Below are 22,889 nucleotides of genomic sequence, written 5' to 3'. Positions count from 1 at the left end.
GCCCCGTGAATATTACCAGATGTATATCAAGTCAGCTCACAGACAACCTTACAGCCCGGGACAAGAACTCAGAGAGCCTGTATTTCCACAGAAGGAGAGGAAGAGTTTGTTCAAGCTGACAGAGGCTGTAAGTGGGGCCTGGATTGGGCTAGAGGGTATGGACTGTCTCCTGTGATGACAGGCACTTTCCTCTCTATGACTAGAGCACTGGCTGTTCGCATACGGTGTTGAAGGCTATTGGGCACTAGGGAACAAAGTACACGCCCTCCCCCTAGAGCCCACTGTCCTTGGACAGCTACTCCTTTGGGTGAGAGCAGGGAGCCTGGGACAGAGGGAAAGCAGGTGGCTGGAGTCAGGATTGGGGGAAGGGCAGGCTAGGCACAAGGTTTTTTTTGAAAGAACCAGGAAGGTGAGCCCACCTAGGCAGCTGTGGGGGCCAGATGGCCTGCGATCTCCTGCCCTGATAAGATGGTAGGTCAGCAGGGCCCAGCTACAGTTAGAGGCCTAGAGGGGACAGCACGGGGAAGAGGGAGGCTCAGTCTGGTGTGTGTGTGTGGGGGGGGGTGTGTGTATGAGAGACAGAGAAAGAGAGAGAGAGAGACAGAGAGACAGAGACAGAGAGAAAGAAGGAGAGAGAGAAAGACGAGAGGAGAGGGAGAAAGACCGAGAGGAGAGAGAGAGAGAAAGACAGAGAGAGAGAGAGAGAGAGAGAGAGAGAGAGAGAGAGAGGGATATAACCTCCACCATGTTAGGTCACTTCTACCCCAACACAGGATAGACCTCCTGAGGACTGTTTTCCCTAGTACATAGCAAGATATGATTACTTAACTGCTCTTCAGGAATGTGTGGATCCAATGAGAACTTAACTCTGCTGTTTAAACACTGTGTGACCTCTGGCAACCCCTCACTGTCACTGTCTTCTCTGGGAGACAGGCCCAGAGAAGTAAAGGACTTGTCCAAAGTCACACAGCAGGATCATGGCAGATTCCAGGTCTGATGGAATACTTCTAAACAAGGGACTTTAAAGACAAGCCATTGGATTCTTTGGGCAGGGACATGCCCCCATCTCTGCATCCTGCCTAGAGTCTGCTTTTCTCAGTTGGGATAATTAGCCCATTATCCTCCCAGGCTGGGAGGCTGGGAGATGGAGCTGGAGATAGGAAGGGCAGAGAGCAGTGTAGGAGCCTCTGCTATGGCCCCTACTGTTTCTTGGGATCTGTGTCTGTAGCCCATAGAGGTCTTTGACTCAAGCTTCTTTTCCCAGTGGACCCAGACTGAAATGGGCCAGTGAGTCTGGTCCCACAGTGCAAAGGAGATCCTGCATGTCCAGGCCTGTGAGGGTCTTGGGGCTGAGCTGCAGAGGGCGTCCCTCTCCTAGGCCCGGGATACAGGCCCCATTTCTGATGGGGACAAATGTCAGTTAAAGTTGTACATTATATCTTCATGTTGACGATAGGTGAGGTGGCTTCATGTCTACTGGGTGAGTTACAGCTGCCAAGTAAGTTCCACCAGGCCCATTTGGGGTCCTGAAGGCTGACCTGGAAGAAGAGAGTATCCCAGAACCCCATGTAGCCAGTAGGGAACTCTGGAAATGGAGAAGGCAGAGGGAGATAGCTAGGTGGACCGAGACTCACAAACACAGCGGGACAGTGGTTCTGGAATCCTGTGAACCCAGGAGCAGGACTTCCTATGTCTGCCCAACTCCCCCTTTGTGCCTTGAGGCCACATAAAACAAACTGCTACAGCAAAGAGGCGGGCTGTGAACCAGGGGTAATCAGTGGGCGGTGATTAGCACGTCTTCGGTCTGGCACCTTTGAAATTTACAGGAGGGGAAACTGAGGTCCAGGGGCTAAGACCATTCAGCCAACTAAAGGCAAAGCCTCCCAGCTCCCACACTGGAAACCACACCAAGGCCTTAGGGATGTAGCACTTGCTGGCACTGTCCCTGATGCATGGTGCATCCATGCCCTTGGCCCATGGAGTCACCATTTCTACTCTTCAGATAGGGAAGCTGAGGAGCAGAGAGGGTGAGGGACAGCATCCAGCTAAGCTGGGTCTACAACATGTCTCCTTCCAGCAAGGGACCAATCGAACAGTACTTTGGACCGCCAGAGGGCTGGCTTTGACCTCTGTGGACACCTGGACATTACAGGACTCAGGCAGAGTTAATATCAGCAGTAATGACCTGGTCTAAGCCTTGCTCCTCTCGCTACTCCAACGTTTTGTTTCCTTTGAAAGCTCCTAATCGCTCAGCCTCATTTTGGGATTTACGGGGCTCATTGCTGGCTGACAGAGCAGGGACTTAGCCCAGGCACAGAGCCTGCAGTCAGGACTTCCTGTGTCTCACAGCACCCCCGAACCATTCCTTGCTAGCTAGCAGCTTCCCAGGTCCCGTGGGAGTGACCCTGGCTTTTGAAGCCAGCCAGTCTCAGGCTCGACCACTGTAAATTATCAGCCATTAAAACTTTGATTAAGTATCTTCATCTGCCTGGGCCTCAGTTCCCCACTTCTGTGCAGCCAAAGTCAGGTTAAGACTCATCAGGTGCCCAGCGCCAGCAGGACAGTGACAGATGCTGACACCGTGGGGCCCGGAAGCCCTCTCTCTCTCTGTCCTCTGCCTGACTTGGCCCTCAGGGATGCCTCCTGGGCTCTCAGGCCAGGTGCTCTCTGCCCTCCCTCACACCCTGCCACGTCTTAATGTCAATCCCACTTTGTAACCAAAATCCACCTCTCAGCACTGAGATCCCGCAGAGCCCGTAGGAAACAATGATATTTAAACACCTGTCTGTACCTGGAGAGGGGGAGATTGGGCTTCAAAGCTGCGAGAACAATGGCAGCAAGAAGGAAAGCCAGCCAATCAAGCCAGCGTGCTCTCCTGAGACCCTGGGATGAATTCCAGCAGGTCCGGGAGGATGGGGACGGGGACAGGCGTGACCAGAGGGCTTGGCCAGGTGCCTGTGATCGACATACTCTATCCAGACACCCAGACTTCCGGTCCTCAGAGCTGCCAAGGTTGGCAGTCTGACGGGATCCCCCAAACTTATAGACAAGATCAGGAAATGTCTCCTAAAAATGAGTGTGGGTGTGCATGCATGCGAGCCTGGATTGCAGGTGTGCAATAGCTCACTCAGCTCTGTTTTGTCCTTTGTAAAGACAGAGTCTCACTGTGTAGCCCAGGCTTGCCTCAAACTCACAGATTAGGAGTGCTGGGATGACAGGCTGTGTCATCACACCCAGGACCAGTGTCACCGTTACAGTTGTGTGCACCTCCAGGTCTCTGCCACCACAGCTCAAACAGCTGTCACAGACCACAGGGACATGAAGGCTGTGTCCCTTGGAACTATTTATGGATTTAAATTTCATAATTTCCATATGTCATGAAAGGTTTTTTCCCCTTTTCAACCTTTTAAAAGTTTAAAAGAAAAAAGCTTAAAATGACTCTTAGCTCACAAGTTGCAGAAAACTGGGCGACAGGGGGGGCTGGCATGGACTCCGGCTTAAGACCCTTGGTTGTCACTATGAAGACTGTATGTGCCGTCTAGAGTCTGGGTCCCGGAGTGGGCACTGCTCGTCTGGAAGATGTGGCCACACATGCTGGGTACACATGTCTCCCTCTGTTGTCCCTCACTGAAGGTCAGTAGGGAGCATCTCCTATGGACAGACTAGCAGGGTGCCCCTCCCCCTCCCCACTCCTTGCTCGCCCCCTTATCTGTAAAATGAGCTGTGGACGACCTGGGAGACTTGTGGGAACAATGCAGGTTGTCCATACATCTTGCCAATACCCGGTACCTGTTGGATTCAGGCTGGCTAACACTGGTAAGGACACAGAGTCCTCTGACACTGGGTACGGAAGAGCACTGAAAAGGCCAATCCCACTGTCCCTTCTGCTTCCTCACCCTGGGCCTAACCCTTTCGCTTGTACTTCTGAGTTCTGAAGGAGATGGGGCCTGAGGGTGGGGCTTTGGAGACAGCTGAGTTGTACATACCCGTGTACACGAGCTCTGCGAATTTGAGGCCCAGGCCCTGCTTGATTTTGCGTACTTCCCGATCCATGGTGAAGGCCTCTATGTCTAAATGAGCGTGGTACAGGATGGTCCCTGCTGGGGTCTCGTAGATACCTAGCCATTTTTCCAGGCAGGGGGAAAAAGAGAAAAAAAGAAAGAAACACATGAAACCCAAACTGTCAGCAAATGACAAAAAAAAAAAAAAGAAAGAAAGAAAAAATAATGACTTGTCTGACAGGAGAGAAGCCGGTCGGACCCATTCACTCCCAGCTTGCTGCAAAATGCGTCTGTCATTATGTTCATGCTGGGGCCACGACAGTCCACTCTGCGGCTTGTGGAGAAAATGTCTAGATGCCCCCTTTGAAGAGGCCCTCAGACGCGGGAAAATGACAGGGTTTCTGAGCAGTGCACCCCCTCCCCAATGCATGCCCACCGGCCTGCAGTTGAAAACCTGTAATTAAACCAACTACGGTGGAGCCCAGGGCCCCAAATATCCCTTCCTTCCTTCCACCAGGGAGTCTGGGGAGGGGGAGACCGCTGCGTGCACACACACATGAACATGTAAGCACACACACATGTCTCTCCAGAGATCGCTGGGGTTGCTTAGGGCTTGAGCAGCGGCTCCACTGTACAGATGGGGAAGCCGAGCGCCTGAAAATGGACTTGACAGAGAGGGAATGGAATCCAGGCCCCTGGATCCCTGATCTGTGCGACACAGAGGTGCCAAGAGGCAGGACTCTACCTGTTCTGGAGCCAGGCCCTGCTCTGGTATGGCCTTGGACAGAACCTGTGTCCACTGTCCTGATGGAGGAGGAACAGGAGCAGTACCATCCCCTTGAACCTTTTCCTCTCAACACATGATGCTGAAGAGAGCTTTTCAGCTGTCCTGGCAGCTTGCTACCATCTTTCCACACTGATATACACATGTACGCCAGCACCGTTCATTCACAAACCCAGCCACAGTGCCATGCTAGCCAATCCCCTTGCTCTACAAAGCACCGATGGAACCTGAGGACGGAGGAGCACAAATTCAAGGCTAGCCTGGGCGCCATGATGAAACCGTATCTCAGAGACAACAAGCAGGCAGGTTCTGACTGGGGGTAGGGCTCCATAGGACAGGGTTTGCCTAAGAGGCCCGAGGCCCTTGTCCTGGGATCCACCCCAGCACCATACAAATTGGTATAAAAGAACGACACTGTAATCCAAGTACTTGGAAGGTGGAGACACGCAGGGTCAGAAGTTCAAAGTCGCCCTCAGCTACAGAGCAAATTCAAGGCCAGCCTGGGCTACAGAAGATCCCATCTCAAGACTAATGAAGTCCACCAAATGAAATAAACCTGTTCTATAAAGCCAAATCCTGCATTCCTCCATTTCCAGAGGTGCAAATAGCAGGTGGCTGCTGGGTGCATAGGGAAATGAGGGGCAAGTATTTAAAGGGGATAGCATTCCAGTCCAAGCAAGGGAAAAAGCCCCCTGAGAGGAAGGTAGCGATGCTTGCTAATGTCACCAGGCTATGCATCTAAATGGGATGTTTGAGCTGGGTGTGGTAGCACCCTTTAATCCCAGGACCGAGGAGGCAGAGGCAGGTGGATCTCTGAGTTTCAAGTCAGCCAAGGCTATATAGAGAGACCTGTCTCTAAAAGAAGTTATGTTGTCTTTATTTTTATGATAGTTTAAAAATGTTTAACACACATAACACACACCCATATCCCTCTTTCTTGTGAGGCTGCCATTCTAGACAAAGTCCTCCACCTTCCTGAATCTCCCTGTGACCTTGCTCCCCACCACACCCTGGAAGTCCTCACTTTTGTGCACGAGACCCCTGGGCCTCCTCATTCCCATAGCAACGTCCAGGGAGGCAGAAAGGCAGCTGGAGGCAGTGACAGGCAGGAGGACCAAGAAAAGCTACTGCTGACAGCCTGAGGGCAGGGAACCCAAGACCTCAGCCGGGAGGAGCAGGTCCTGGTGGGACATGCCTGTAATTCCAGCACCAGGGAGATAGAGGCAGGTGGTGGAGGCTGTTAGTTCGAGACCTGCCTGGGCCTCAGAGCACAAGGGTGTCTAAAAACAGCGACTAGTGACCCATAACAGAGAAAACCAAAAACAAAGTGATAGGGTGATTGCCTGGCACACACCCTGGGTTCAGTAATCAGTACCACAACCCCCTCCCCAACAACTCCGGTAACTTTCTGAGCTGGATGTGTGGTTCCACATCTGTAATCCCAGCACTCAGGAGGCTTGGAGGTAGAGGCCAGAGGATCAGGAGTTCAAGGCCAGCTTGGTTACCTGAGATTCTGCCTCAAAAAATAAACCCAGACCAAATAAGACCCAACATCACAATTCTCAGCACAGAGGTTGAAGTCACTCCTTGGGACAGGATGGCTCCACCTACCAGTGTCTTTGGATGGTCCCAAGTCACCAGGAAAGGCCCAGTGACCCAGCAGGCTGTTCAAAAAGACAGATAGTTGCAGGAAGTACCTGCCTCCAAAATGGCAGTGATAAAATAAGGTTCAAGGCAGGTTCTGTCACCCTAGGAAGACCAACAATGTGACAAAGCAACTTTGCATGGCCTGTGGGTCACCTCTGGACACAGAGCAGGTGCTAACACTAAGGCAGCAGGGGCCTTGTGAGGATCCATTTTGTCATAGCTTGGAGACACCTGTCCTTACACTGGCTATAGGTAGTGGCGGTGGCAGCATCCCAGGTCTGAGGCCGCCATGTTCTCAAGTTCTGGGGACCCAAATGCCTTCTTTGCAAGTCTCTCCTTTCCAAGCCACTGGAGACACACCCAAGCTGTCTGTCCAGAGCTGAAGTTGGAACCAGAAATCTCAGCCAATTGACATTGCATCTGGCTGGACTGTGTGGCCTTGGTCCCACTCAAGGTCCCCTCTGAGCCCTGACAGGAAAACAGGAAGTTGCTAAGTAACTGCGTCTTACAGGCTAACCTTAGACATGCCCAGAGAGCAAGCATCGAGATTCACAACCAGTCCTGGGGAGAACCACTGAAGTGTCTCCACAGCATCACCCTCAACAGTCCAGGAGGAGGAGAACGCAGGCAGAGTCTAGGATTCTGGAAAGAGCCACCAGGGGCCCAAGGTACAGCGGGTACCGCCCATGACAGGTGTCCCTGAGAAAATGAGACCAGCGGCACCAGCAGCAAAGAGTAGGCAGAAGGGCGGGCAGAACCCGTCTCCCTTAGAGCTCTCCGCACCAGCCTCAGGGTTGTCAGCCGGCAGCTGGAAGGTCACAGGCGTACAGCAAAGTCCCAGCCAAGAGACGTGAGCACAATTAATATTCCCAATCCCATTCCAGGTGGTCTCAAAGTTAATTGTGACTAATCAAAAGGCTTGGTTTTAGTTCTCGTGTGTGTGTGTGTGTGTGTGTGTGTGTGTGTGTGTGTATTTTAAAGCTATCCATTCTCTTGGCAGGGGCAGGGGGTAGAGATGATTTCTGTATTTCTTCTGAAAAAAAAAAAAACGGTGACAGAAACTTGATTCTAAAAGACTATGGATTTGGGGGCTTTTGACAGTCGGCATACAAACCACCGTGCAAAGAGGAGGAAATGACAGCTGAGCTGCGTGGCTGTGGAATAGACAACAGATATCTTCAGAGTGACACGCACCGCGGCTCCAAGTGTCTATTTTCATCTCCCCGTGTTTATGGGAAAGACAGAGGTGTCAGCAGCCCTCTGTGGAGCAGCTTCAATCACACCCTAATTGCTGCTAGGAAAGGTGGGGGGGCTGGGGAGGCCAAGGAGCAGGGGTGCTGGGAAGCGGAGAGTGGACCAAGAGGAAAAGGTGGGGACCACACAGCCGCAGCAGCTCAAATTCTTATCAGTTCAAGACTGAGGCTTGGCTTGGGCTGAGAACTGTGCTAGAAATGAATAGCCTCTACCAAACACGTAGGAGTCAGGCTAGGGGCTAGGGTACTTGAACCCAAGGCTCTGGCACCCAGGGAAGGGACTGGGAGGTGGACAGGTATCGACTGGAGCCCCAGGTCTCCTTTCTTAGGTACTAGGGACAAGACTGGAGATGGTTGCCATGGTGACGAGAAGCAAGTCAGGGTGGGAGTCTAAGCTATTTTCTAGGCTCTTGAGCCCAGGTGGCCCATCCTGTGGATCAGACTGGGTCTCTGAGACTAGCCATCCCTGAGCTGCTGGGCCGAGTCTCCTGCTTCACAAGTCTGCCCTTACTGTCCGTCTGTTATACTCCATGTGAGCACAACTTCTGGGAGGGCCGGACAGGACAGGTGGGCGGCAGGGGGTGCTGGATAGACGGGCAGGAAGGCTGGATAGGAGGGCAAGCGAGTTGTTACTCTCTTGGAAATGAAGTTCAGGGGGCAAGTGGGAGAGAGAATGGAAAGATAAAGGAAAGAAGGAAGCTTGTGAGAGAGGAAGCTGACCAGGTTTGGTGGGCGGAGGTGGGGGGCCAGCAGTGAGGGGAGAAAAGGCCAGCATGGGGAGACGGGGGGGGGGGGGGGGGGAGCAGCCATGAAGGGAAGGCCAGGTGGGACAAGGCAGAAGGGGAGAGAGGGATTGACAGCCAGGCTAGAGAGGCTGAGGTAAAGGACACAGAGAGGCAGGCGCAGGCAGGAGGGACAGACACAGCCAGGAGGCTCCTTCCTGGGCTCCCTCCTGCCTGCCTCTTCCTTCTCCTCCCCACTGATTTAATTTACTTCACTTAATTAGCCCCCCTCCAGAGTTAAAAAGATAATGTGATAAGGAGGAGGGAATAGGCAAAAACAGCGAAGCCATTCCATGAGGCTCTCCCAGCCCGCAGCCCCTGACCCCACAGTTCCCCACAAGGCCTTCCAGCCAGGCCACCCAGACCCAGGGTGCTATGCTGCCCAATTCCCTATGCTCCTGCACCCTAAGAAAAAAGAATCAGGTTCTTAATGAATGCCAATTACCAGCTTTGTAAAATCAATACAAATGACATTTCCCCCCACATACACGGAGATCCGGAACACCCCAGCTCTGCCCTCGGCATAATCAATGATTAACAGTCTCGCTGTCACTGTACACCTAATAAACTCCTCAAGGGGAGTCCATAGGACCCTCATTAATTGTCTGTTTTTGCTTTCACAGAGAAATGTTTGGCGTGCAGAAATAAAAACAGGGATACCCTAAAATTACCAAGCATAAAAACTGGCAAGCGAGGACTCCTGGGGAGCTCTCCTAGGCTGGCCCCTTCCTTCTGAAGATCGGTGTTTCCTAGCCAGAAAGCGACTTGCCTAAAGTCATGTAGCAATCTCCCTCCCGGAGACTGTAAAATCCTGAGCTTTTAGAGACACCCACAGTATCTAGGCAGAGTTGAGGACTGAGCGCCAGGCTTTTCTGTGGGTGACAAGGAGCCAATCCGGCTGGGACACACTTGATTTCATGCTGTGGCTCTTCTAGGGGGTCTCTATCAGGAGGGTGGCCTACCGTCAGGACACAGCACCCAAACCCATCTCACACATGAAGAAGTCAAGGCTCAGAAGGTTCAGTTGATTCTCGATGGAGACGAAGTCAGGACCAGGACTCGGGCTGGGTGCCAAAGCCTTGGCCTTCAACGTTAGGTCTTCAGAGAGCCCGCCACCACCAGGCCAGCTGTCTCCTCCAGCCCCTGCCTCCTCTATCCTCTCTGTCCATCTCAGTTTCAACCAGGTGGGAGATATTCCACCGCCATGTCTCCAGCTTCTCTACCCTGACTGCTGCAGGCCAGGCCTTTATCATCACCTCCTCCCTCCCAGTTTTGTTTCTCTGACCGGCAGGACGACATTTCAGTTGGGTCTGGCCAACCCTTATCTTCCCGGGAAAGGACATCAGTAACTAGCCTGTTAGATTGGCAGCAAACCTCCCCCCCCTCAGTAGCACTGAGCTGCATTTGGATCAACGGGACATTGCTGCAACCAATTAATGGTATCCTCCAAGGGCCCAGGAAGGGTCTGATGGGTATCTGACATACCTGAGTTGCACTGGATCCCAGAGGGTGTAAGGCTGCTTTTGTGCTCCCCCAGAATCCCCTGGGGACTGAAGCCACTGATGAACCACCTCCACAGAAGCTGTGCATACTATCGTGGGTAGATTCGAACCTGGATCTGTCCTCTCCACACCCTAGGCTCTTAGACCTCTTCCCCAGGCCTCCCTGGGCGGATGCCCCTCTGAATCCTGCCTGCCCTTTGCCCCGTCAGGGTCTTGGTTTCCCCATCTGTAAAACTAGGTGCTAGTTTCTCCCAAGGCCTCAGGTGGAGCTGCCTTGGAGGAATTCCTTTGTGTGGCTCTCAAGGGCAGGTGGAGACAAAGGGGCATTTAATCAGATGCTAAATAGGTTAGAGACAAAGGTAGACAGGGAAAGAAGAGAGACACTCATTAGCGCATTGTTCTTTACAAGGCCTCGGGAGAGCGGCAGTGGTGCTCGTTCTTAAGATGATCAATCTGGGAAGGGACAACTCTAGCTCTGTCCAACTGGCAGAGGCAGATACGTTAGGGGAAACTGAGGCCCAGAGATTACCAGCCTAAGCTCACCAGGGCAGGTCTCTGGATCTTCATCTCCCCTAACAGCTGAGAGCCCATCAGCTCTCTTGGGACTTAGGATCTCAATTTGAAAAGTCCTCAGGACCAGGACTGGGACTGAACCTTGGCCTCATTTTATTTGGCCATTTTCTTCTACAATCAATGTGGAAGCAAAGTGATCTGAAGTCCCTAGCAGTATGTCACTGGTATTTAAATATTCAGGTGGCAGTTCAGGGGCCCTAAGTACCAAAATAAGAAGCCCCTAAAAACACTGCAGCATTGGTCACACACACACACACACACACACACACACACACACACACACACACACGACTGGCAGGGACCAGGGATGGCACATGACTGATGATAAGGAATCATGAAAACACCAAGGCACCAACCCCCCATCACCCTGGGATCAACTAATTCTCCATCCCCCAGCCAAGAAGAGGATCTGATGGCCCCATGGTGGCAGCCGACACCAGCCAAAGTGGCAGGCATACCACAAAAAAGTAGGGTCTATCTGTCCCTGGCAAAAAGGCCTTGGAGACATGCCAGAACCGGCCTGGCCTGTTCAGGGTTCCTGTGTGTAACTCACAGCGCCCTCCCTGGCAAGAGTCCCACTCTACTGCCCGCCTGGTGCTAGAGAAATGCCTTAATGACCACGAAATTGGCCCTGCATGGTCCGCCTCTTAACCTGGCTGGCCTGCCTGCAACACAAGACAGCCTGACCTCTAGGCCGACCTCTCTCCTAGACCCCTCCCTCCTCTAGAGGCAGCCTCACTCACAGCACCTGGGAAGAGTGTGTGTGTGTGTGTGTGTGTGTGTGTGTGTGTGTGTGTGTGTTGGGGGGGGGGGGTGCAGCAAAGGCCACAGTCCTCACTTCATGGGGTAGAGAGAAAGAAGGGTAAGCCCCATGGTAGTGTCGGGTGAATGGTGACATCCAAATGGTACGGATGGGGCCTGCTTTGGGAGGTGCCAGAGTAGGCCCCAGCAGGTGCCTCACACACTTACCCCGGGATTTCATTCCAATGAAGCGGTTCTCCACGATGTCAATGCGACCCACTCCGTGCTTGCCCCTGGGAAGAACAGATCACTTGGATTCAGATGCAGCCACCTACTGAGCAGGTGGCTTTGGCTTGCCTACAGAGCAGCTTATGGGCATACTGGCTCTATCTCAGGTTCTAAGGCTCAACTTAGAGAGCACCCGAGTTGGGAAGACAGGCCCCAGGGGACGCTGGGTAAACTAAGGCCCCGTCTGGGTCACGCAGAGTGACACCTGTTTCACCTGTTACCTCTAAACTGGGATTTGCTTGGCCCCCGGCCTCATTAAGACTCATCTTTCTTTGTGTCCGGATGCCTGGCTCAACCAAAGGCCTGCAGCCCCAGCTGGACCGATCATAGGAGGTAGTGGTAGCCTTGGGCCTTTATCATCACGGGTTATGGGTTAATAGACACCAGGACGCGCCTGTCAAACCAACATGGGCTGTGAGACTCTGTCTACAGGGCCCAGACAGTCAGATCTCCAGGTCATGAACCTCTGCTGTGACCACTAGTCACCCCGATCCAAGCCAGCGCTTGCCGGCAGTGGCAGTCCTGGGAGACGGGGCAGTCTATGGACACTCACGCAACTTCATTCAGGTACATGAAGAGTTCCAAGGAAGTGCGGTGGGTAGTGCCATCTTTGACGTTTGTCACCTTCACAGGGACCCCTGGGGCAGACAGAGAGAGAGCAGTGGGCCTCCAGGCTGGGGCTCAACAGAGCAGCCTGTGCCCACCACCCCACCCTCTCCCTCCACCCACATCGCCTTAAATGGATGTGACAGATATGGAGTCCCAATGACTCCTTCAAAGCCCTGTGCTGGGGGGAGAGAAGGGGCCAGAAAGCCCCCCAGAATGAAAGGGAAAAATGCAATAAAAACGCTCGCCCCCTCCCTCCCATTCTCTCTGCCCCTTTAGCATTTAGGGGCTGTGAAATTGGAACCAGGCCCTGAACTAATTGAATTTCACGCTTCGTCATTGTCTTACCAGTGAGCACCTTCTGTCCCCACCAGCTACCCAGGGGCCGCCTGGCCGAGGTGCAGCCAGACCCTTCGAGTACGCACAGGCGTGTGTGCATGCGCGTGCATACACACATGCATCTAAGCAGTGCTCTGCCCTGCTTGCCAGGCGGACAGGGACCTCTCGGTCCCAGCCTTGTACCCCAGACCCTCAGAAAGCCACCTGATGGATGATCTGGGGGTGGTGCTCACTCCAGCAGACACCCATGAATTCTGAAATGTGTTGTCTGAGGTGGCAGCAGGGAGACAGCCGAGGCTCAGCCAGGGAAGGGCCATGTCGAGGGGGGTAGCGGGGAGGGGGCAGTGGGTGGGTTTGGGGTTGACTTTGAATAGCGAGGGGGCACTTTCTCGAGCGGTGTGAAATGGGTAATAAATGTATTAGGGGGCTAACAAGAGAGCCGTAACAGTGACAAAGAAAAGCCGTTCAAAGTTGGCGGCTAATCCCCCACCCATCTGCCTGGCTCATTACCATGTAGCGAGCCATCGGGTGCCAATCAGGGCTCAATAGCGGCTTTGGAGTCTTTATTAGCCAGGCGCCGTTTGGAGGGGCTCTGCTCAGGGCGCTGACAGCCTCACCATTCTTAACCCCCATTTCCAGGGGTTTTATAACTTGGTTGTAAATTGCTATTAAATGTAAGTCTGCCCAATAATGAACCTTAAGCCCCCTCGCCACCCCCTACCCCTCGCCTCCCTCTTTCTCTCCATCCCTGGTCCTATTATCACCCAATGCTGGGGCCTTGGATGGGGCCTGCCTGGGGAGGAGAGGTTGACATTGTTGGTGCTGCCGCCGGAGAAAGCCTCTTAGCTTTTAAAATAGTTAATAATTAGATTAAAACTTCAAATAAATTAACTAGAGAGTGAATGAGGACTAGGCAAGGGAGGGCGCCTCCCTCTTTTTCTCAGATAGCCCTCTCTTCTCCAACTCCGCCTGGGGCTGCCCTGCTCCTCCAGGATGGGCTGTTGGAGGCTTGTGCCTGGGACTCCCCACACCTCCTGCTTACCTCCCGCCCTCTGCTCTTCCAGCTCTCAGGGGCTGCCGGGCCCTGTGAGAGAATCCTGCAGTGTGGCCTGGCACATCCTACCATCTGCTCAGAGTAAAGCTCCAGGGAGGCCTGTTCCCAACAGAAGGCTTGAGGGGACTCAATGCTGCCCCCGTGTTTAGGTCCCAACCAAGGCCTCTTTGGTCCCTGGGTAGTGTGAGATTCAAGTTGACACAGTTGAAGAGGAACAAAGAAGGTAGCCATAGGCAGGTGAGGCTGCTCGTTGGGAGAGGCTGGAGGGGGCAGCTGACCCGTTCCGGTACCATACCCTCACTCCATCCATACCTTATGCTGGGAACCTCTAAACAGCCTTTCCGTGGCTTTTACCTCATCCCCAGAGAGGTAAGTTCCACAAGGTTATAGCAGCCAGGGACACACAGAGCCTCTACCATCCCCCATCACCCTGTCCTCCAATTCTGAGGTCCCTTGGAGAGAGTCTGAGCCATCAGAGACTGTCTCTTGCTTATGTTTCAGCCTGGGGGCCACTTGGTGGATGTGTAACTTCCTGCCTCCCTAGCTTCTTCTGCTAGGTACCGTCTCCTTCAGGAAGCCTCCTAAAAGAGTCCCCTTCTTGTATCCCTGTACCCTCTCAGTTGGGCTCCGTTTCAATCACTACACGAGTCCATGCCTCATTCCTTCCTCCAGGGCAAGAGAAGGGAACCAGAGGGGCAGTAGCTTTGAGTCCAGGGACTGGAGACCCCAGATGACCCAGATGGGCCCAGCTTTCTGAGTGGAGTCTCAATGGAGTCCCTGAGGCCAACTATGTGGCAGACTAACCATTACTAAGTACTTCCTGGTGGCAGCACCTGGCTGGATGCCCTCCCTACAGAACTCCTTGCATGCTAGGAAAATAGCAGGTACTCCCACCCCCATTTTATAGAGGGGAAAACTGAGGCTCAAGGACATAGAGAGTGACTCTCCCAAAGCCAGCTACTTTGGGACAGAAAGTTCTCCGACAAGATCTGATGTTAGTGCACTGGAGTATAGCCTGGGAAACTCTCCTGCCAAGCTTGGAAGCTCATATGGTTGGGAGCCTTTAAAGGCCCTGCCTGTGCTCTCGCTTCCAGGAATGCAAGGAGTTAGAGGGCCTGCATCCCAGGTAGGGAGGGGAAAGGAGCGGAGCCCCTTCAGTCCACTCACCCTTATTCTGCATGGATGGGCACGTACCTTTTTTAAATTCTATCTCAAGGACATCTGGGCTGTTGGGTGCTTTGGCAGGGTCCTGAGTCTTTGTGTAGAGACCTGGAGGTGCCTGATTCTAAAAAGAGACAGAGGTAGGAAGTTGAGGCATCGCAAGCCACACCAAGCACACATGCCTGCTCGCCACCTCCTGCAGGTACCTGTACCAACTTGTCCCTGTCCAGGACCACTGGTCCCTGGCACTCCTCCACCAGTTCAGTGGGTCCTGGGGACTACCAGCTCCCAGCCAGCCCCGCCTGCCAGGGGCCTGAGAAACAAAGGGCTCAAGAAATCAGACAATTTTTCCCCTCAACTTGATCTCATCTTTTTCTTTGACGCCCCCACAGCTGGAGGCAGAATAGCAGGAGAGAAGCAAGTCAGGCAGGAAAGAGTGGGACTTCACAGGACTGCGGTGCACAGGCTTCCCGGGAGCCGCACGCACGCGCGCGTCACTGCCTGGAATTGGGGTTTATTCTGCACTGACCGCAAAGCTAATGACTGCGCGTGACCCCAGCAGGTGCTCTAGCGGGCCAAGCCGTCCCTGGGGTCCCTGAGGTTAATACTCACGGGGAGAAAAGAAGAACAAAGCAAAACCCCATTTGAAAACACATCAACCTTTATGTATATTTTTTCTTGGGTGCGTTAGAAAATGGGCCTCTCTTCCTTAGGAGGAGGCGGAGGGGCTGCTTGCTACCCAAGACTTTCTTGAAATTTCCTCTCGCCTCTAGAGGCTCCCAGTTCCCCCACCACCCAAGTCTGAAGCCTGGATACTTGCCACCACGGGAGCCTATGGGCCTGGCTGCTCAAGTTCGTCCCGGGGGCATCCTGTGCCCAGCTGTTCTGTCCACCTGCTGACACCTGGGAACCACAGCCGTCAGCCTTTCCTTTCAAACCTCGAGCGCATTCACACACCACTGCTCACTTTGGAGCTCCAAGCAGCCTTGTCTGGCAGGAACAAATGCTGCCCCATCAGCAGGGGCAGACATGGAGGCTGCAGGGAGACAATGTCCACTGCTGGGTTTTGCACAAACCATGCTCCACATGACCACAAACAGCCCAGGCCACCTAGCACACGGGAGGGGAAATCACAAGGCCCCCAACAACTATGGGGAACTTTACTTTGTGCCATTGTACAGGCAGGGTCTCAAGTAACCCAGGTTGGCCTTCAACCCCTGGATCTTCCTGCCCCCTAACTCCTAAGTGCTGGGATTACCATCATATTCAACTATGGGAGACTTGTGGAAAATACCCCTAAGGCAGATGTCAGGCTGTGGTACCCTCAGAAGTGATTCTTCAAACTCTAGTTTCCATCTGGGGAAGGGATCTGTGCCCTTGACTGTGTTAAAGTTTAAATGCAACACAGGAAATGTCAAGCAAGGGCTGGTGTGGATGGAAACTCACTCTGCAGGTGGGACATCAGCTTGGAGATGGACACTGTGCCTTCTCCAAGGGAGACCACAGAAAGGCACCCTGGGATGCTTATCTATGCTTACCCATAAGCTCTCTGCTGGAGTGACTAGCAACCTTATTTTCCCAGGGTCCCCCTAGATTTAACACCAAATGTCATCTGTCAAGAATCCTTGGTGGCACACAGTGGTAAGGTTTATCTTTCCCACTCAACTACAGAGCTCCAAGGGACCCTGGACTGGCAGCCACACCCCCTAAAGTGTTATTTGTGTAGTGGATACAGGGTGGCCTTAAAGGCAGACCCAGGGAGGTATGAAGGGTCTGTAAGAAACACACACACACACACACACACACACACACACACACACGCTGCAAGACGCCTCCAGGAACCAGAGGGAAAAGTAAGGCCCGAAGAAGTAGCTGGTCCAAACCACACCTTAGTACTCTTTCAGCATCTCATGCTGCTTCCTAGCTGCTATGGCAACCTGGGCTGCGAAACAGTTTGATGCCTACGGTTGAGTGTCAACGCCATTCATCCTGGAGCAGACTTCAGAGAAATGCCATGTTCCCAGATCCGCTCAGTGCATAGAAAAGCCTGAAGCTCAGCTCAGAGGTAGAGCGGACTGAGGGTGGACTTCAGGGTGACCAGCACAGCAATCACTTCCCCACACGTCCAGAGCTCCAAGCCCCTAAACCGCTCCTCCTGCCTCTGTCTATAGTGACTGCAACCACTTCAGTTTTGAACCTGTCCTTTCCCTGGTCACATAGCCTAACGGTAGAGGAAGGATGCCTCGGGAAAGACAAGAGACAGGAAGGTGCTCGGGACAGGACAAGTTCATACACTCTACAGCAGGAGTCGGGGTGGGGTGGGCAGCTGACAGCCCCATTCCATCAAATAACTAAATAGAAATAAACTGGTGTTTGCTTTGCATTCTGAGCTCAGGGGGTGCCTGGCTTCTTTTTAACTCTCCCTCCTAAAAGCCCAGTTCAAATGACAAATAGTTCATCGCTGAGTATCTGGTGCCATTTATCCACCCCAGCGGGAGGGCTCACTTCCAATGTCATCTGGGTTGGGTGGGGGGGAAGAGAGGAGAGGGAGGGAAGGAAGGAGGGAGGGAGGGAGGGAGAGGGAAAGAGAGAGAGAGGAGAGAGAGAGAGAGAGAGAGAGAGAGAGAGAGAGGAGAAACGGGAGTTGGGGTGGGGATTGAAAGAAAGCATGAAACAGGCCTGCGAAGGAAGGATTGCAGCAAATGGCCCATGAACTAACCCATGATGTAGAGGCATGATGGATGTGGGGGTGGCTTATTCACCCATCAGATATGGCGGCCGGCGGCTGAATGAACTCTTTCACTGTGGGCCGTATGAAGTTAAAGCAAGTAAATTTCTATCTTTCTTCGTATTAGCTGCCTCATTGCCCTTCAATCAGCCCTGGCGGAGGCAGAAAATGGCTCAGCCATCTGCCTCAGACCCTCCCTTCCGCAGACCTCGGGTCTTTTTTGGGGAGGGGGAGGGGCCCTGGAAGCTCTCAGTGCTCCTCTCTGAGAGTGGGGGAGGGCTGTGGCGGGGGGGGGGGCGCTGCATGGAGCAGGGGGACACAGAAGCAAAAGCATCTGGGTGCCATAGGATTAGGGAAAGCCTCCATGGCCAAAACATAGAGAGAGGACCATGTGGGTCTCCTGGCCAGAGTGGAGGGAGTGGCTGGGACTCTCAGCAGCCATGCTGTTGCCTCTCCTCAGCCCAGCCTGGCCCATTTCTACTGCTTGATGAGGGGAGCGCGGTTAGAGACTGTGCAGCAGTGAGCAGCAGGGATTTGGGGTTCTGCTGCAGGTAGAGACTGTGCAGCAGTGAGCAGCAGGGATTTGGGGTTCTGCTGCAGGGCACTTGTCTCTGGGACCTGGCAGTCACAACACCTTTAACTGGAGCATGTTAGCTCTGGGACCCAGATCCGTCCTTAGTGACATGGTAATCGCACTAAATCTCAGGTTCCAGGCTGCTTCCCCCATTCTGAGGTGACCAGTTTGGGAGTTCTGCTTCTCTAGTGAGGATAGGGCCCAGGCTGCTGAGAAGAGGCTAGGAGTTTCCCCAGGTTCCTGGCCTCACAGGAGCTAGCCTGGAAGGAACTAGAAGGCTTGCTCAGGGCTTCAGTTCCAGGCCCCCCTTGGTGTGACTGACTGGCTAATGAGCTGTGGTTGGCCTGAGTGTCATGGGGTCAGCAGAGCATGAACTGGAAAAACCTGTGGCCAGCAGGCAGCAGCCCCACGGGCCATCAGTCCCCAGGGTGGGGTGGGGGCACCGGGCACCAGCTTTCCCTCGTGACAAGTGAGGGCTCGGCCATGCTGTTGCCTCTGCCACAGCCTCAGACCCGGCCCAGCCTGGTCTTACTGCTTGTAAGGGAGGCTCTGAGCAGACCTCAGACTCTTAGTCTTAACAGTAGCCTGAAGAGAAGGCAAGACCCTCATCCCCCTACCCCAGACCTTGTTCCAAGCCATGCTAAGCACTTTCTATTGCTACCTTGTGCAAGAGAAACTGGAGGCTCAGACAGAATGGGTGCCTGTGGGAAGGTACGGGGAGAACGAGGCCACTGAGGGTCCCAGCTCCAAGTATTTCTCGATTGAGTCGTTTCTCTGGGCCTCGGTTTCCCCGTCGGTAAAATGAGACTGCTCACAGTCAGAATCCAAGGAAATCAAAGCAGGAAAATGCCAGAAGCAGGTCCGGGGTCATACATTTTAGGATGGCCACCATAGCCTGGTGCTGCTAGGTTAGGAATGGGGTCAGTAGAGCACAGACCTGGGCAAGGGGGTACCCTGGGGCCTTGGTATGGAGATCCTGATCCAAACCACCCAGTCGATTCTCTTCCAGCCTTCAGACCCCCCAGGGGGTCTGCCAAATTCTCTAATGTCTTCCAAGCAGACTACCCACACCACCACCAAAGCAGCCACCCAGGGTGTGGGGCTGGGCCAGGAATGGAGTCATTCCCTTGGGGACAAAGAGATTTTTCTCTCCCTATGATAGGCTTTGCTCTGCCCGCCCCCCATTTCCCACAGTGGGCAGGAGGAGACAAGAAGCCCCTGGGGAGAGAAACCTGACATCTGAAATGGGTCTGCAGGCTCACCCTGGCCAACCCAAGAGACTAAGCCAGGATGGGTGTGAACACAGACCCAGACAAATGGCTCATTGGGTTCGAGCCCTTGCGCCCCAATCCAGGCAGTGGCCCAGCGCCTACCCAGCTGGTTGGGAAAGGCCGCACCTTCCCTCACGTGCCTCATCTGCTCAATCGCTTCCCTATTGTCTTTCAATCGCCCATCCTTTCTGCTCCTTCCAGTATTCATCTCTATAGCAGTTAGAACACCAGGGAAGTGGGGTGTGTGGGGTGGCAGGGGCAGGGGGGAGCAGGAGTCAGAGCCCAGCATGCAGACGGCAGGCAGAGTGGCCCATGGGGAGAGTTTGGGAGATTGCCATGTAGAACTACCCTGGCCCCTGGTGAAATTTCAATTAGACCTCATGCACATCAGATAGCGTGAGCACCGGGGACCACCATGGGCAGCTGGCTCCCAGGCAAAGGGCTTACCTTGGGGTTCTCCAGGATTCCAGCCTCGTAGCTGTAAGGGAGAGGTGAATTGAGTATACATAGTAGTGTCATGTAAACCTCTACTGTCCTGTGGATCGCCCACAGGTCCAGTCTGCCTTTTCTCTCTGCCGAAGCCTATGCTGCCAACCCCACCCAGAACACTCCGAGCCACCTCAGTTAGCTAAGGAAGCTGCAGGCTGCAAGGAAGAACTGGGGTTTCCCCAATCAGTCTTATGGGTGCAGCCGTGGGATGCCACACATGGGGACCTCTGCTTTCAATACTCATTCCAGTCTGGTCCTCTTCACCCTTGAGGTGTTAACTCGAGAGACCAGTTCCTCTGAGAAGTTGTTCCCAATACCCTAGGCCTGCCAGATCAATACGCAGGGCTTGCCTGCACCGAGTGAAGAGAACATGGCAAAGTCAGGCCAGGAACAAAGGGGCTGTACTTTCTCACACCAACTTAATTTGTATTTTATGTGTATGACCGTTTGCCTACATGTATGTATGCAGTGCTCATGGGTACCAGAAGAGGGCGCTGGATCCCCCGGAGTTACAGATGGTTGTGAGCCACCATGCGGATGCTGGGAACCAAACCCAGGTCCTCTGCAAGAGCAGTCAGCGTTCTTAACCACCGGGCCATGACGTCAGTGCCAGAAGGGGCTGGACTTACCTGATGTGCATTAGGTTCTCATCCATACTCCAGGGGCTCTTGGGTGTGACAGGGATGGGAATTCCATGTTGCTACAGAAGAAGACAAAATGGTCAGGGGGAGGCTCCTGGGAGGGTACATGAAGGTCATGATCCACTGCCTGGGATCCCTCAAGGTGCCAGTTAGCCCCAAATAATGTCCCTCTCCCCTTCCCAGGCTACCTAGGGAGGGAGGGAGGATCTTAAACACTAGAGTGCCCTCATTACTCAGAATGGAGGCTGACCTTGGAGTTTCTTCCAGAAGATATCGTGAGTCCACAGTCCCAGGACCCATAGAAGCACTTAGGGGCAGGAAGTGGCTAAGCATTTCTTGGCACCTGCTACTGATACCCACCACATCCTAAGAGCTGGGGGCTGTAGCAGCCCAAGTATCTATCATGCAGCCTCAAGAGGACCACAGAGGCATCCATCCCGAGTTTGTAATGTTTCATGTGAACCCGATGAAAGGAGGAACACCAATAGGAGCCTCCATTGCAAGGTATCTCCCGGGAGCCATCCCTCCAAGCCATGCAACCACTCTGCAGACCCTCAGAGTAGAGCCAGGTAGCCTCCATCTCCATCTCTTGTGGCTTGATGCTATTTGATTTCCAAATGGTCCTCACCATTGCTGAAGGATAGATGCCCAAACCCCAGGCCAGACAGTGGCTGGCCTTCCTTCATGGGCTCAGTTTCCAGGGGAAAGGGTAGGTGACTGTCCTAGTCACCTCTATGCACAGACACTCAACTGTAACCACACATGAGTTCTGAGCTTCAGCTCAGAAATTGCTACACCCTTTCAACTCTGGTGGGCATGGAGCTTGGGATAGATGGCCAGGTCAAGGGCCCCTCAAGCTTATGAGGCCAGACAGCGCCTCTGAGGTCCCTCTACACCTCAACCCTGGGGTCACAGTGGGAACCTTAACTTCCACTGGCACCATTTAGGGAGTCTCTCAGGGGATAGGTTTGCCCATCCAGTTCACAGGCTGGTGCCTAAGATTCTAGAACCCTCCACCAGGTGTGGGCTAGTAAGAGTTCATTGTAGTCCTGAGCTTCAAGTGATGCTAAAAGAAAAGAGAGGAAGTCCCTTTGGTGTTCCTTTAGCTAAACTTTAAAAAAAAAGCAAACTAAGCCACAACTGCCCTTGAGATGTTTGTCCTTTGTTTAAACAGCATAGGCAACCAGAAAACTTCATTTCCCCGCTGCTCGACACAGATCCAATCTCCACATTTGCTCTATGCTCTCTCCATGTGGAGCTGACACGTTGGGGACCAGAACTTTGCAAGACGGTGCTGGTGACATATGAGGGCACGTTGCTGGGTAGCCGAGAGAAGCGGCTGGCCAGGTTCCCTGGAGCCTTTCTGGGGGCGATGCAGGACGCTTGCCTCTTTCTCAATTGGTCTCGATCACAGAGAAAAGGAGTGTGGGAAGGGGCAGCAAGGAGGAGCAGGGCAGGTGGCTGCCCTAGGCAGAGCCACAGATGCTGACCAGAGCAGAATCCAGCTCAGCGAGTTCGTCTCTTCACTCTTCTCTGTCCTCACTCACGCCCTAAGGACTCCCAGGTTAACTAATGACAAAAACAACCTTGGCAAGGGGCAGGTGTGGGCACAGGGGGCAGGTGAGGAGCAGGCAGGGGGCAGGCGGCAGTGGTGGCGGGGTCTTGGGGCAGGTGCTGCTCCAGTGTCCACCTCAAACTCTGGTTTAGAATTAGTTACCTTTAGTAGTAATTTTTTGAGTTATGAGAGGATCGAACCCAGGGATTCATCATGTAAAATGGGCATCTACTCCAGCCCCCTTCTTCTGCACTAATTTACCCAGGCTGACCCTGAACTCGCGATCCTTCCTCAGCTTTCTCATCTCTGGGATTGTATGCCCGCACCATGAGGGCACTATTATTTCTGATCAGTTGTGATAATGACAACCATAGGTGGTTCTGAGCCTTGAGCAGTGGTCTGGGGAGAGGCAGAAGCCAAGGCTTCCCTGTGCCTCTACAGCACCCTTTGACCCTGGCTACTCAAGGGCTTTGAAAGCAGAGATTTTCAAAGCCCCATTGATTTTCTTTCCCCTCATCTGTCTCAGATCCTGCCTGGCTGTGAATCTCACACAAAGCCACCCGGCTGCTCGATGCTTCTGTTCACTTCCTGGGTGCAGTCTCCTCTCCTAGCTGAATATGCTAAAGTTTTTCCATAGCCCCATCCTGAACCTAGCACCTTCTTCCTGGACAAACTCTTCCTGCTCTGAAGGTTATTCAAGGTGGAAGCTAAGTGTCTTCTCCCCAGAATCCAGAAAAAAAGGGGTCACAAATTCAGCTGTGCTGGGAAAAACCAGGGCTGTCGACCAGTGGAGTACAGAGGGAGGAGGGTACAAGCAGTCGCAGGTCGGCCTGGCCCTTGCTTCTAACCAGACTAGGGGAGGGAGCGAGGCCAAGAACAGGGCTTGTAATTCATTATCCC

The 22,889-nt window shown here is 53.4% G+C and overlaps 1 protein-coding gene across 1 annotated transcript in view; it reads right to left on the bottom strand.

The window, feature by feature from the left end:
• Positions 1 to 22,889, bottom strand: part of Ass1 (argininosuccinate synthase 1) — a 48,261-nt gene that overhangs the window by 6,762 nt on the left and 18,610 nt on the right. The window contains exons 8-13 of the mRNA XM_041675050.1: positions 20,423 to 20,493; positions 19,752 to 19,782; positions 14,765 to 14,855; positions 12,125 to 12,209; positions 11,512 to 11,576; positions 3,987 to 4,118 (exon numbers count right to left, since the gene is read on the bottom strand). Coding sequence (XP_041530984.1) covers positions 3,987 to 4,118; positions 11,512 to 11,576; positions 12,125 to 12,209; positions 14,765 to 14,855; positions 19,752 to 19,782; positions 20,423 to 20,493 — 475 coding nt within the window. The remainder of the gene's footprint in view (positions 1 to 3,986; positions 4,119 to 11,511; positions 11,577 to 12,124; positions 12,210 to 14,764; positions 14,856 to 19,751; positions 19,783 to 20,422; positions 20,494 to 22,889) is intronic.

The sequence above is a fragment of the Microtus oregoni genome, unplaced genomic scaffold, assembly GCF_018167655.1.
Source record: "Microtus oregoni isolate MIOR12 unplaced genomic scaffold, Mior012 000025F_ref0000491, whole genome shotgun sequence".
NCBI classification, from domain to species: Eukaryota; Metazoa; Chordata; class Mammalia; order Rodentia; family Cricetidae; genus Microtus; species Microtus oregoni.
This window is presented reverse-complemented; position numbering and strand designations above follow the sequence as displayed.